General features: G+C 32.5%; 2 protein-coding genes across 2 annotated transcripts; both read left to right on the top strand.

Moving 5' to 3' along the window:
- The first annotated feature begins 48 nt into the window (after positions 1–48).
- LOC130639884 (E3 ubiquitin-protein ligase TRIM56-like) lies at positions 49–5,097 on the top strand. Its single transcript, XM_057447109.1, has 5 exons — positions 49–761; positions 1,946–2,865; positions 2,952–3,006; positions 3,248–3,300; positions 3,905–5,097. The coding sequence occupies exons 1-5, from the start codon at positions 505–507 to the stop codon at positions 4,054–4,056; spliced, it is 1,437 nt and encodes a 478-aa protein (XP_057303092.1). The 5' UTR covers positions 49–504; the 3' UTR covers positions 4,057–5,097.
- A 675-nt stretch (positions 5,098–5,772) lies between these two features.
- Positions 5,773–13,804, top strand: LOC130639900 (uncharacterized). Its single transcript, XM_057447110.1, has 7 exons — positions 5,773–6,066; positions 6,452–7,371; positions 7,461–7,506; positions 8,030–8,076; positions 10,260–10,332; positions 12,533–12,797; positions 13,298–13,804. The coding sequence occupies exons 1-7, from the start codon at positions 5,810–5,812 to the stop codon at positions 13,337–13,339; spliced, it is 1,650 nt and encodes a 549-aa protein (XP_057303093.1). The 5' UTR covers positions 5,773–5,809; the 3' UTR covers positions 13,340–13,804.
- The last annotated feature ends 1,732 nt before the right edge of the window (positions 13,805–15,536 follow it).

The following is a 15,536-nucleotide window of genomic DNA, read 5'->3' on the forward strand; positions in this document are numbered from 1 at the left end:
TTAAAACGACTGCAGTAAAGAGCTCATAAACAAATTTAATCTAAAACAAAAAGAAATTTGCATTTGAAAATGTACTTATTTTTGCTAGTTATATTATTTATTTGTATATTTTCGTGCTATTTCTTTGTCAGATATTTGTTTTTTTGTTTTATTTGTCTGAAATATTTTTTTTTGTTTTTTGTTTTACTAGCTTCTTGTTTGATATGTTTCTGTTTTGTTTTTTTTGAAAACAACTTTTACATGAATTTTGATGCTTGTGTATAAAAGACTCAGTGAAGTCAATAAGAAAACAATTTTTATAAGTGATTAAAACCTTCATGAAAAAAAGACTTTAACAGTATTAAGAAAAAAGTATCTGTCAATTATGTCGTTAAAAAGAATAAGTGATGTCTTGTTTTACGCTATTTAACACAACACAAATAGGTGTTCTCCTAAAGAATGAAAGAAAACCTATTTGTATAGTAACTCTGTATTTTAGTTTTGTATAATAAACTTGTAACCGATATGGATTTGTCACCAACCATGATCAGTACTATGTTGGAATGCAAGATCTGCTTAGAGACTTACCACAAGCCCAAACAACTTAATTGTGGACATACGTACTGTCAAGACTGTTTAGATGGCATTTTGATATTTAAAGAAAATGGAAGTGCTGAACTGGTTTGTCCATTGAGATGTACAAAGAAGACTATAATAACAAAACTTGAGACAACATCTTCTTTAGCGACGACTTTTTGTTTGACCGACATTCTGGATAAGATGTAAGTTGTAGTCGTTGTCAATCATATTAACCTCATCTCTGGTTTTGGTTTGTAACGCCCACAACATTTTCAAACTAAACTCCTGTACAAAACTTTAACGTTGACGTCATTGCGTTAGATAAGATTGGCGAAAACATTTTTTCACCAAATAGACTTAAAAAGTGCAATGCGCTTTTAAGCTTGAGACAAAGTAACTTAGAAACATTCAGAAATAACCGACGTCGTCAGGAATAAACTAAAACCCATTTTGTGAAGTTTGATCAATCAACCGTTTTGAAACAGACGGTTTAATGATGTAATCAAAAAAAATGTAAACATAGATATCTCCGTAACAGTTCATCAAAAGCACGCAATCTTATACAATTTCTTGCTCAGCTGTTAAAGTTTGACACAAAAAAAACAATCTATAACCAATTTTCCAAAAATATATTTGTCAGTTCACTGCTGATGACAGCAGAATTCAAATTCCGGACCTTTCTTTAATCGTTCATTCGCCTATGTGGATTTTTCCACAAGTTTATCAACTAGTTGTACAAGTATCATATTTGCCATTCCAATATGTAATTTGAATATGGCTGCTTTAACCGGAGCGAAACATAAAAGATCTCCAGCATAAAAAAATTTGTTCAACAAAGCCTTGGAGCAAGCCGGCTCATTGAGCGCTGCTTTTCACCCCACTGTGCCACAACGCAATCACTCTTGATATGCTCTGATTATGAGTTATATGCAAACGGATTTCTGCTTATGGTTGTGAGCTTAATATTTACACCTCTTTTGAAAAATTGATGTCCTCGATTGAGGGTATTCCCGTATAGTTATGCAATTCATAATTTTTGCTGATGTCATCATGTATGGTCAGTTTAGAAAAGACGTTTATGTGTAGGATTCCTTGCTTAAAAGTTTTGCAGTAATTTCACAAAGCAGTTTCTGCAAAGTACATCAAAATTCCGATTTTGTAAAAGCGCTCTGGAAATAAGGCTGAATTATAGCTATAAACAGGTATAAAAAAAGAAGGTCTTGTAGGTTTATTGAGTAATATTGTAGTAAAATTGGTGTTCGTCCACTCGTCCATTGGTGAACGCTAAACGAAAAAGTTTTTTTCAAAGACAGCAATTATGGCATGTAGATGAAAGAAAATTTAACGAAGTTAAACATTTGAAATAATAGTAGTACATTATTTTTAGGTCAAATTGTGGAAAAGGTATTAAGCTGTGCCAGGAGGCTGAAAATTGCAAACAGCCTATCTGTATTTCCTGCATATCATGTAGTGCAAAGATGTGTGAGAAATGTCAACGCTTGCATTCATGTGAAAACAAATCTTATGCTGTAGTAACATTTGATGAAAAGATCCAAGAGGTCCAACCCTTTTGCAAAAAGCACAGTTCTCTAGCTAAAAATGTCTGCATCGAATGTGAAGAGAAGTTCACTTGTGTTTTTTGTATAAACAGAGAACACAAAAACCATACAAAGAAAACAGTTGAAGAAATGGGTTTGGAAATAAAGAAGTGGTTCCAGTCCTTTGTGACATCATTTGAGGACAGAAAGGTTTTGTTGGAATCCTTATCAGGAAAGTATAATGAAGCTTTGATGAACCTTAAGAGTCAGAGAGAATTGTTTGTTCATGAATTAGAAGTAAGAAAATTAAAACGCATGGAGGAGTATCTGCAGCTGTTAAAGGCAGAGGAAAAGAAATTGCTGAAGGACTTTGATGAAAAAACAGAAGAATTCAAAGCAAAAGTGATTAGCGGTGGTTACTCAGAAAATGCTAAAATGAAAAAATTTTCTAGTTACATAGAGCTCCTTAACTCGAAGTCTCATTTTGAACTAGTTGCCGAAAAGAAAGAAATTAAAAAAAACATTAGTGATCTATCTTCTTTACCTGAAACGTTTCCAAATTTAAACTTACATCTTCCTCAAATAAATGATAACGAATTACTTAAAAATCCATTGGGTGAATTGAAAATTACTTTTTATCCTGCTTACATTGGAGACGTAAGTTCATCTGAATGGTCTGCATGCAACAACACCATTGGGGAAACTGAAGGAAATTTTGACTATCCACAACTAACAAAGGATTTGATGAACCTTGTAAAAAGTCTGAAAGGTACGTTGGCTTGCCCAGTTTTTCATAATTGAGCATTGAACAAAATATTATTATGCGTTTCTGATTGCTGAAATAATTTTTTGTAGGATATGAAAAGTCTCAAGGAAGTACGAGTCTTGTCAATGCAGACACAGTGAAAAGGTGTTTTTATACTTTTCGTTAATGTTAGTTATTATAAGTAGTTGACTGTTGTCAGTCTTGGTACTGCTTTTTGGGACCACAAATATACGACTTTAAAAAGGGCGCTCTTTTTAAATTTGGCTTTCTGTTTTTACGGAATGTAACCAAAATGTAGCATAAAAATTTGTTTAAGAAGAATTGTTAAAAAAAACTCCGAGTGTTAGCTCTTGGAACATCCTGATAGTGTTGTTGTCTGTTTTAGAGATGTTAATTTAAAAAGTGCACAACCGGCAGTAGAGACTTGCAAATTTAACGGTATGAAATTTTTAACGTTAATTCCCCAAAAGTACCCAAATTTTTATGAAAATTTGTGGTTAAGAACAGCCACTTTGCGACTTTATTTAAAAATACTTAACAGAAATGGATAGAATGTTTAAACGTAACTCTTTTTTATTTTTTTTGAACACGACTACAAATATCCTGTTACCTATTTTTAATACTTCATACTAAATTGGAATACGAAAATGTTTTAATACAATGTCTTAAAAAAGGTTTCATTTATTATATCATATGAAATACGTTTTTAAATTAGCGCCAAAACTTTTGCAGGCAGATTTTTTTCTCTCGCAAATTCTGCTAATAAATTTGTTTAAAAGACTTTAGTTTACAATAAGTAAAATACGGAGTGAGCGAATTAGTGGAAATCATACTATGAGCTAGAAAACAAAACGACCACTGCCGGTATTAACGACTTACGAGAGGGAATTTGATTTAAATTGAATTGCATCGTTCCAAGCATTCTAGTATTACTCAATTGTTCTGTTAATTCCTCGTAGTTACAAAAATAATATCGGGGAAAATTACCAAGAAATTTTGTTACGTAAGTAATACACACTATAACGTACAAATTTTTCTTCAGAAATTGTGAAAATCATTCTCGATGGTGATGTCGAAATGTTGAAATCGATTATATCCAGCGATCCAAATATTGCAAAGATGAGAGATGATGATGGAGAAACGCTGCTAATGATAGCAACAAGGAATACCATCGATGGTACAGGTTTTGATTGATGCTGGAAGTGATGTACATGCTGTTAATAGAACTAACTTGAATGCATATGAAATTAGTGCATTTCTAGATTATTCAGACGTTTTTTAATATGCTGACAGAACACGACAGCACGGGTTGCAAACACGTACGCGACATCAGTCTTTTAAAGTTAAAGATGGCATTTTCTTAAGGTCATACTAAATGTTTTAAATTAGCTGCTGTCTCAGGACTGTTGCAGATTATTTTTTGGAGGGGGGGGGATGGCTGACCTTGAGATTCTAACCTTCTAAGTTAAGTAAAAAGGCACCCTATGCTGAAGTTTCTCACATATCAACCCCAGTCAACAGACTTTATTAGGGATTAGGGTACAGTCCTGTGTCTATGCTACATTTGACATATTGACAAAACTGTTTCACATTATCTTAACTATATTAATGTAAGTTTAAAATTGATTTAAATTCCGTCGGTGGTAGTTCTAATGTTATTAAATGTTAATGCTAAGAACATTACAGAACGTGAGGTCGTTGAATTGTTTTGGTTTCATTCTAAAACTTATTATTTTGTAATTCTTTGAATAAATTTTTGGCCCACATGAATACTGATAAAGATAAAAAAGAATAAAAAAAATCCCAATCTTTTAACTATGTAAAATGGAAGAAAATTTGAATTGTTGTCATACGTATCTAAAAGGAAGAAAAAAAAGCAAAGTGGAAGACAGTGCTATGTTGGCTGGAACTATTACGTCATGCAAAGTTACTGGAATGTAAAAAACAAAACAAGCATTGGATAGGAAAGTGCCGTGTCTTTACACAATAACGAATTCATATTATATGACGACGAAAACAGAGGCAGGTTTTATTGAATTACATTAAAAGAACAAAGTAATATAGATGGAATTTTTTGTACCCTTTGATTCCCGATTTGTGTTATTGATGTAATTTTATCGGGGCAGAGGTGCTTTTTAATCGGAGTTAGTTTAGTTACAAAAATGTTGATACGACATCAGCAAAAGCTTTGTAAATGGTTTTTACCCTTTTAAAAAGAGTTTTCAAAGAATAAAATGGCAATAGGATTCGACTGCTCTGCATCTCTCAAACACTTCTGGACAGTTAACAACTTTTGAAATCTCGAGTTCTAATTAGATTTGAAAAATTAGATTTGACAAAGAACGTCGAGTATCGCACGCTTAATCCTATTTTAGGGAGAGGGGGTACTTTGCGTCTCGTTTTTATGGTAGGATGGTAATTTAAGCATTATAAACACAACAATCGAGAGTGGTCGTTCAGCTAAATTTAATAGATTTCTGCATAGTTACTAGAGAAGCGTGTAATTACATTCTTGTGAAAAAAGATGTATTTGAAGGAGCATTTTCCTTGCATTAAAAGCTTAGTAAGCTTTCTATTGAACTGACTTAATTAAATCTTCCTTGCATTTTTATAATCATTTTATACTCATGTTGTATAAATGCCTTTCATATCTGTATTTATAAACAACCGTAATTTTGTATGAAATAAATTAGATACGTGGCATTTTACTTAACTTGATATAGCAACATTACTTTCTAAGGTAATTTCTGTTTCAATGCTTTTTCTCGTTAGTGTCAATTATCATTAGGCCTATAATTTCGTTTGCCTTAAATTCGTACCTGTTTAATATTTTGTTAAATAGCACTGGTCAAGGTCATATAAGCATCAAAATACAGTATATTTTGTACGTGTTCTCTGTGCAAAAAAAGGTTTAATTTGTAGAATACTTGAAATTAGAATACTTGAAATGGCTTTGTCACCATCCATGATCAGTGCTATGGTGGAATGCAAGATTTGCTTAGAGACTTACCACAAGCCCAAACATCTTAACTGTGGACATACGTACTGTCAAGACTGTTTAGACGACATGTTGTCATTTAATGAAGATGGAAGTGCAGAACTGAATTGTCCACTTAGGTGTCCAAACAAAACGATAATAAATGAGCATGATACAACATCATCCTTGGCTAACTCTTATTGCCTTTCTGAAATTTTAGATACAGTGTAAGTAATGATTTCTTTTTCATCTTACTGTTTTCATGTAAGAGTTATGTATGGACACCTTGCTTCTTATACCTAAACTTGTTTTTTTGACGCTGGCAAGCAATAAATAAGACGTGTACAAATTTAGAAAGGAATCAAAGGAAATATGGTTTGCATCCTGTGCGTTTTAAATAAGTAAATATTTTCTAAAATTATATACTAAAATTAATTTTATTTTTTTAAAGCTGATTTTAAAAAAGGGAATATTACAAACTATGACTTTTTTAGCTCTGTTTAATGCAACAACCGAACGGCAAATTAATCTGTAGTTTATAAGAGACGTTGTGTGAAAAATAGCGCACTATCTTTCCATTATAAGAATTATTGTGATTTGTTGTTTTGTTAGATCAAAAAGTGGAACAAGTAATGGTCTATGTCAACAAACCGAGAATTGTAAACAGCCTATCTGTTATTCTTGCAGTACTTGTGGTACAAAGATCTGTGAGAAATGCCAACATATGCATTCATGTGAAAACAAAGCATATACTACTGTACGTTTTAACGGAAAGACAGGACAACTCCAACCATTATGCAGTCAACATAATTCGCTGGCTAAACGAGTTTGCATCCAATGTGACAATAAATTTGTGTGTGTGTTTTGCGTTCACAGGGAACACAAAAATCATAGACTGAAAAGTGTAACTGAATTTGGCATGGAAGCGAAGAATTGGTTCCAATCATTTATTACGTCATTTGAAAACACAAGAAAGGACTCTGAAAGATTATCCAAAATATACCATGAAACCTTGATGAAGCTCGAGAGGGAAAGGGAAATATTTGCACAGGAATTAAAAATGAGAAAATTAAAATGTATAGAAAGGTATCTTACTATTTTGAATGCTGAGGAGGAACGTTTCTTAAAAGAATTTGATGATAAAAGAGAAATGTTTAGAACAGAAATAATCAACGTTAACTGCATGGATCACACTAGCATGAAAGAATATAGGGATTACATAAATGCGTTTAATTTAAAATCCAACTTCGAGCTTATTGCTGAAAAAGTGGAAATTGAAAAAACACTTCGAAATCTCACTTCTTTATCAGCCAGTATGCCAATATTCAAATCACATCTCCGCCAAATTAATGACCAAGAGTTACCAAACAATCCGCTTGGGGAATTAAAAGTTTTTATTGATAAAGTTGAAACAGATAGTCTCGTTCTTGGCACTAGTTCTGCTTGCCAAAATTTGATTAAGGGATCTGAAAAGCTGACTAACTTTTCTCAATTAGCTATTAAACTATCGTACATTGTGGAAAGTATAAATGGTAGGTTTCCCGTTATGAGTGCTACCTCTGATTCATTGATTCAAAATTTAACATTAAGTCGTGTGTTTGTTAACGCTTCTAATTTTTAGGTAACAGAAATGTTACAAATTTTGTTGCTGAAAACAAAACTAAAAGGTTTGGTTATTATATTATTATTTTTGATGGTTAGTTAACGTGTTTGAACACTCTTTTAAAATAATACATCGCCAATGGTGTAGCTCTCTACGAAGAGCTTTGCTGAAAATTGTATTTTGAAATACATTGTTTCTTCTGCATTACTGGTACACTTAATATCGAGTTAGCATAGGAAACGATGTATCAAAATGATGTAATGTCGTCACTACGATCATAAGTGACATTTATCAATGACTCATTTTCATATTTGATCAACTATATACACCAGACACAACATTTACTGGGATTTCTCATAAATAAATTACAAATATTTCACGAATTGGCAAAAAAAGTTTAAGGATTATATTTTAAGACATCGTGTGCTTCTTAGTTTTACTTCTTATTACCTACAGCTTTTAATCTAGTCGTGTTTTTTTAAAGTGTAATTCGCAAGGGCTTTGAAAAACGCAGACTAGTTTTAAATCCAGCCTTATTTCATGTGAAATCTTGTCATCACAATTGGTTTAATAAATTTTCATTTTAGTGACGCCACGCCTACAAATGCAGAACCTGAGACTTACTCGGATGCAGGTAAAAGATCCAGGGTTTTTATTCTATAGTCATCTCAAAAACCAAACGTGCTTGAGGGGGAAACTCCCTCAGGATTTCTTTTCTTGCAATATTTAAAGCATTTGAAAATAAATTAAATCAGTTGATAAGATTGTATCGTGAGATTCAAAAATACCCATATTGGGCAAGCCAATCAATTACCATGGTTACTGTCCAAGATAATGAAAAGCCCTAAAAATTTACCTTCCGCTGGCCATAAAATCTGAAATTTAACAGAGAGTTAGAACTTGAGATTCTAAGAAATGATTAACACGTCTTTCTGTGATATGACGAGAAAGAATAGTCGCAAGTTGTGTACTTCCGAAAATAGCTTTTAAGTTTGGCGGATTTTAAATTTACAATATGTCTGACTGAAAAGCGTCGTTACATTGAGATTATACTACCACTATTCTTGAAGGTCATGTCATAGTACTCATTACCTAATCAATAGAAGTGAAGTTTTCGAGTTATCATGATTAGGAACGTAGAAATGCAATCCCAAGAAAAACGCAAATCAACATTTTAAAGATATTACTTCCGATTGAACGACTTGTTACGCCTAAATTTGACTACCGTTGAAACTTTGACCTAAGATTCTAAGTCTTAAGCCTGCTAAGCTGACAAGTAAACTCTGCTAAACTGACGAGTAAAATCCGACAATTAATCCCTGACGAGTAAACCCGACTAGCAAAATCAGACAATAAATCACCGACGAGTAAGCTCCGACTAGTAAACTCCGACAAGTAAACATCGACGAGTAAGCCTCGATTAGTAAACTCCGACAAGTAATCCCTGACGAATAAACCGGAATGATTAAACCCCGACAAGTAAACAACGACGAATAAACTCCGGCAAGTAAACAGTGATGAGTAGACCCAGACTAGTAAACTCCGCCAAGTAAACCACGACGAGTAAACCCGAATGATTAAACCCCGACAAGTAAACCCCAACAAGTAAACCCCGACGAGTAAACTCCGACAAGTAAACCCCGACGAGTAAATTTCGAATGATTAAACCCCGAAAAGTAATGTTCCAATTAAGTTCTGGTTTACTCTATAAATCATCAAGCTCTCCTTAATTTCTGAAAAAAAATTCGTGAGGTCTGATGTGACGATACTAAAATTATTAAAGAAAGCTAAACCGCAGAGGAAAAGACGTTCTTTGACGGCAAATAACTGACCACTTGTAACAAACTTACCAGTCAGAGTTGACTGGTGTAACCTGAAAACGACCACCTGAGTGAATATTTTTTAAACAGGCATTATGTCAACATATCTTGGACATTTGAAACCGAAAGAAATGATATTTTACCCTTTGGTGTTAATGTTAACCGTTGCATTAATTGTTTTTGGCGTCACTTCAAAAAAACTCAAAGTTTAGTGGCGTTTACTGTACCTTTAATACTTTTATTGCTGTTGAATGCGGCCATAACATTGTTTTTACGCCATTAAATCGTGTATAGTAAATTTATAGATAGATGTATTGAAACGTTTCAAGATTTGTTAGGTGTTTTGTTAGGCTTTTGTTAGGTAAAAAAGAATCCGGTGTATATATTTTTTGCTACTTTTGGAAACTTTGACTTTGCAACTACGCACTAGACTAGTCAACTCCGTTTATTTTACGGCCTGCTGTCGCAAATTCGGGTTTTTCTCACCTGTTTGTTTTTCATCAAATTGAATTTCAGGTCCGTGTTCAAAAGGCTTTGCTTTCAAATGCGTTATGTCAATTTAACAGAAGTGTAATGCCACGTATTTTGAAAAATCTAACCGACATTTTAAAGCTAGGGCTTTCGACATCTGGGATTTTTACCTATGATTGCTATGCTTAATAAGAGCTGCCGTCAAAAAACATATTTTTTTTCTCCGGTTCAACTTCCTTCGATGATTTAATTGTCTTCCTGATGACGGTCTCAAAAACGACCAAAAATTTCAAATAAAAGTTATGACCAAGTCGGTATTTTATTTTCTGTTGTTTCGTTAATCTATCAATTCAAGAAATCTTCTATAGATTTCATATTGCTTACAAGCATTCTCAGTACAAAGAACTTTTAGCAGGCATTTTAGACAGATAAGATACATCTATTATTAATACAGAGATTTTAATTTTTCTATAAGAAACATTGTTTTTGTCTGTTACTATTGACGACCATTCTTTCTTTATGCCAGATAACAAAAGGAGGAATCACCCTACTTGTGACACTGAAGCTTCTACTACTGTTAGGAATTTAGAAGATGAACCGTGAGTATATAACAGTGTTTCAAACTTGTATTTTTAATACTGCGCGCAGAAGCAGTTGTTCTTTTTATCTTCATTGCAGATGCTATTGCTTTAGTTTTAGTTTTGTCCTTGTTGTTGTTATTGTTGTTGTTTTTGTTATTGTTATTGTTGATTTTGATGGTGTTATTGTTGCCTTATGATCAAGTTATATCTAGTCAAGTTATATCTGATCAAGTCATATCTGGTCAAGTTATATCTGGTCATGTTATATCTGGTCATGTTATATCTGGTCATGTTATATCTGGTCAAGTTATATCTGGTCAAATGATATCTGGTCAAGTCAAACCTTGTTAAGTTATATCTGGTCAAGTTATATTGGGTCAAGTCATATCTAGCCAAGTTATATCTGGTCAACTTATATGGTCAACTTATATCTGGCCATGTTATATCTGGCAAAGTTATGTCTGGTCAAGTTATGTCTGCTTAAACTTTTACGTATGATTCGCTTTTATCAAAAATGTAGATCTTGATAACAAAGCTAAATGCTTTAAATCTTATCTGTATCGCAATAATACAGAATCCTGAGCATCCTGACTTGGAAGTAATTGTGCTCCAGTTAAACATAACACAGAAAATTAATTTATTATTATTATCTGGAGCAATATATTTTGCATGACGTGATAATTACATGTGTTTAACAGTACAATGGTCAATGCTTCATCAGATAAAATACATATATCTTGCAGTGGGCGAAAGCTACTTTTCTTTTTAAGTTGGTCATACTCAGCAGGAACATAGCAATCACACCTAATAGCACTTTCATTAAATTTAGCAGTCAAAAAACATCAAGGACGTTATTCTGCTTAGGGCTATATTTAGTTGACCATTGTTAAATGAACATTGCTTCATTAAATGAAATCTAATGTCAAAATGTTGCCGCGTTAAATATTAAACTGTGTGAATAGTACATGCCCAAGATAACATTAAAGGAAACTGTCTACGCAGAAGTACAGATGATGTTTCTTGGTTAACTCTGTATCTAATTATCAAATTAAATCAAATCAAATGATTATCAAATTCTACATATATTCTAAATACCATTGTGTTGTCTATATGTAACATATTCTTCAATGTCCGTCTAGGTTTGACCCCTCCGCTCAAAAGAAAACATGTAGGCTACCACGTATTTGATATTCAACATATAATGCATGGTATATAACCGTATCAAGAGGCCAATCTCTTTGAAAAAAATATTTACATGGTATCGAAAAAGTAATACTGCATTCAAGTTCAAGAATTTAAATTGCTCAAAGTATGTCAAATTGATTATGTCTTCATGGAATAGAGTTCGGCCATTTATTTTTGCAATTATTAGACCAGATCCAAACTCACCGTATGCCAACGCAACCTAATTTCCTGAAAAAATTCAGAGGGGAAAGTTGTTTATCCTTTGTTCCACAACTTCTGAAAGAATAAATTTAAAAGGCAGGCGTTTCTTTAACAGAATTCATGATTTCAAGGTTTTATCAGCACCAATAAAAGATTTGACGGGTTTACAGTGATACGCTGATAATTATTATAATCAAAGGGCACAGTTTTATGTCACGATCAACTTTTTCACCAAATTCGCTAGTTGGGAAAATAATGATGCGTTAACTCTTAACAAAAATTGATCAGTTATCAAAGACGTTGGTCTCTCGTTTCCTCCTAGGGTGTACTGATATCTGTTGATTGTAAAATGTCAAACAACATTATGTTGTTTATCACCGTTAATAATAATTTGGATTGGTAACGTCTATGTCATATTTATTTGTAGTAGAGAAATCTACAAGTCTTTATGGTGACAGCAATCACAAGTGAATACTGGACCATCAGTTTTCAAATCCACAAGTTCTTGCCCCATTCCCACATTTGTTTCTGTAGCTCTCATGCTTTCTCTGAAGCATGGTTTGATGTTCAATCAATCATCATGCGTTGTTGTTTATCGCGTTTTTGCTTTAAAAATGTTCTTTTCTCTGAGAATTATTTTTTATAAATACTACACTTCCGTCGTAACAATAATTCAGGCTCCTGACTGATTCTCTTTTAATCCTATATTCCATTTAATAAAAGGAAAGAGGTTTCAAATGTTTCAAAACAGTACTTACTGCATGGATATCAGAAGAAGAAGAATGTGTATTTTGTGTATTCTTTAACATTCCACATATTTTTTTCTATCTAGCTGGTACTTTGGTTGTATCACTCGGGATGAAAGTATTCGCTATCTTAAACATCCCGAAAACAAATCTGGGGCTTTCTTAATTCGCAAAAGTGAAAATCCATCCAGTGGCCAATTGTACGTATTATCCATGTTGAAAGGGAACTTTGTGCAACATTTTAGTATCAAAAGAAAGTTCGTCCTTTCAAAAATTCAGGAATGTAATTCGTTAAACGAACTGCTACATCATTGCAAAAGTGACTGGCCCCTTGGAGAGCCATGCATAAAAGTAAGTATGAAGAATTAGTCTGGTAGTCTTTTGCTTCTTCACGTTTTATCAAGCACTTTTTTTTATCTGTTTTCATTAACGCAATGCAAGAGGCTTCGACTGAGACTTAAAACATTTTCGTTGCAGGGATTGACGCAAGTGTTGAAATTCCTTTTTTTTCAAATTCTATCCTTTTCTTCTGAGTTATGCTATTGCTTAGCAGACACTTATTTTATTTATTCTGTAGTACAAGACCCAGGAATAAAATTGGTAGTCACATATAGCTATATGACCTAACAATGTCTCGTTTCGAAACAAAATTTGTGGATTTAGAAGTGATTGCCAACTTGCATGTTTAAAACTCCACAAAAACGATTTAAAATTGAAATGAAATTATCCAAAATTAATTATTAAAGATTCAGGAAGAACTTTTTTGTCTCTGCGAAAAAATTCGTCACTTCTTTCTGTAAAAGGTTTCTGTGAAAAGTCATTTTAAACCACATTACATAATTTACTTTTAGAATCCTAAGTCATCACTAATTGGGAAATTCAAAACGCTGTAAGTATTTACAAAGAATGATTGAATTATCGTCATATTTAAAGAGTGCGCTGGATAAAGTTTGCAAGTCTTCAAGAAATATGGGTCGAGTTAACGACTGTGCAAGTTATCCGAGGTTTAAGTTATTCGGAGTGTTTTGTTAAAAAGAATTAACGAAACTTAAAAGGGACCCAAGAAAATGGTTCGAGATAAAAAAAAAAGAGTTATCCGGTGACCAAGTTACCAGGAGCTAACTGTGACTATAAAAGGAAACATCTATCATCGAGATTTTCATCAAAAAGAAAACACAGTTGGTACTAGAGGATGTAAACAACGTAACCAGCAAGCGCTTTGATACTGCACATTGTTTTAGATCTGTGATTCATATGCCTATGTAAACCAACGAAAAATTTATATTACAATAGCCTATGACAATGTTTGTAATCAAACTTCTAAATTTTAGTAAGTGAAATTAATAAAATCAAATGAATAATAGTTTGTTAATTCGTCATGTTTTAGTTATAACTATATTTGCGTGCTTTTCGAGGCTTTCTGTTTCGTGATGAGGATTATACGAAAAGTGAACGAGAAATATTTGCCAATGCAACTAAATGAACGAAAATTACAGCGTGATCAGTGGTAGCAAATTCAAACATAATTTAAATATTGTTTTCTTATTTGAAAGAAAAAATTTTTTTATGGCTTCATTAATTGACAGCGTATTATGTTTCATATATGAAGCATGTGATGCATTAGAATTAATTATCAAAATCCACGACGCACTTAACTTTTATTGGGCTCTAATTGGGTCTGCGTAGATCAAAATGAGCATTAAATACTCTAGGACTCTCCATCTACGCCATGGCCCCTCCTGGAAATAATAGACAGGGTATATCCCTCGATATTTGTGAGGCTAGCCATGTAAAATATGCACATCTATCTATCTATCTATCTATCTATCTATCTATCTATCTATCTATCTATCTATCTATCTATCTATCTATCTATCTATCTATCTATCTATCTATCTATCTATCTATCTATCTATCTATCTATCTATCTATCTATCTATCTATCTATCTATCTATCTATCTATCTATCTATCTATCTATCTATCTATCTATCTATCTATCTATCTATCTATCTATCTATCTATCTATCTATCTATCTATCTATCTATCTATCTATCTATCTATCTATCTATCTATCTATCTATCTATCTATCTATCTATCTATCTATCTATCTATCTATCTATCTATCTATCTATCTATCTATCTATCTATCTATCTATCTATCTATCTATCTATCTATCTATCTATCTATCTATCTATCTATCTATCTATCTATCTATCTATCTATCTATCTATCTATCTATCTATCTATCTATCTATCTATCTATCTATCTATCTATCTATCTATCTATCTATCTATCTATCTATCTATCTATCTATCTATCTATCTATCTATCTATCTATCTATCTATCTATCTATCTATCTATCTATCTATCTATCTATCTATCTATCTATCTATCTATCTATCTATCTATCTATCTATCTATCTATCTATCTATCTATCTATCTATTGTTCGTATGTTGACAACATTATACACATTTTCCGAATTGCATGTTTTTTATAATTTTATAATTTTGATGTATCGACTTTAGGATCATATTCAGCATCAGTAAATTGGTGTGTGTATATAAATTTTTAACTTAATCCGGCATGTAAAATGCTATTTTGGTGGAATTAATGTTACAGTTAAAGTCTTCTTCATTTTTGATTTGTACTTATAAGCTTCTTCTGAAACCCTGTTGTAACAGGTTGTTTTCTTGTAGTATGAATCTGAAGATTTCACATTTTATTCAATGTGACGGTTTTGGGAAAAAACGGTAACAACCTATAATATCGGTAATTATTTTATCGGTAGTATTGATAATGAAACAAAAGAAATAACGATAGTATTGTAATCAAAAATTAAAAGTATCGTTACATTTTTAACAAGTATCGATAGTGCTAATAATATTATCGATACTTCTCTTATGATTGTATTGGTATTATCAATACCAATCTATTATCGATACTAAAGGTATCGGTAATTACTTCTAATATTACCGATACCAATTTATTACCAATACTAGTGCTCATGATAGTGGCCGTAGACTGAATATGGCTACCTGACAATAAAAAAGATTACTGATGCACGTGCGTTTATGAGTGAAA

The sequence above is a fragment of the Hydractinia symbiolongicarpus genome, chromosome 1, assembly GCF_029227915.1.
Source record: "Hydractinia symbiolongicarpus strain clone_291-10 chromosome 1, HSymV2.1, whole genome shotgun sequence".
Taxonomy (NCBI): domain Eukaryota; kingdom Metazoa; phylum Cnidaria; class Hydrozoa; order Anthoathecata; family Hydractiniidae; genus Hydractinia; species Hydractinia symbiolongicarpus.

What these genes read in the sequence shown, in the direction of transcription:
- LOC130639884 (XM_057447109.1), top strand. Translation starts at nt 505, where the DNA reads ATGGATTTGTCACCAACCATGATCAGTACTATGTTGGAATGCAAGATC. An exon ending in ACCGACATTCTGGATAAGAT is followed by an intron (nt 762 to 1,945) that starts GTAAGTTGTAGT and finishes CATTATTTTTAG; the next exon opens with GTCAAATTGTGGAAAAGGTA. An exon ending in AATGCAGACACAGTGAAAAG is followed by an intron (nt 3,007 to 3,247) that starts GTGTTTTTATAC and finishes TGTCTGTTTTAG; the next exon opens with AGATGTTAATTTAAAAAGTG.
- LOC130639900 (XM_057447110.1), top strand. Translation starts at nt 5,810, where the DNA reads ATGGCTTTGTCACCATCCATGATCAGTGCTATGGTGGAATGCAAGATT. An exon ending in CATTGTGGAAAGTATAAATG is followed by an intron (nt 7,372 to 7,460) that starts GTAGGTTTCCCG and finishes TCTAATTTTTAG; the next exon opens with GTAACAGAAATGTTACAAAT. An exon ending in AGGAATTTAGAAGATGAACC is followed by an intron (nt 10,333 to 12,532) that starts GTGAGTATATAA and finishes TTTTCTATCTAG; the next exon opens with CTGGTACTTTGGTTGTATCA.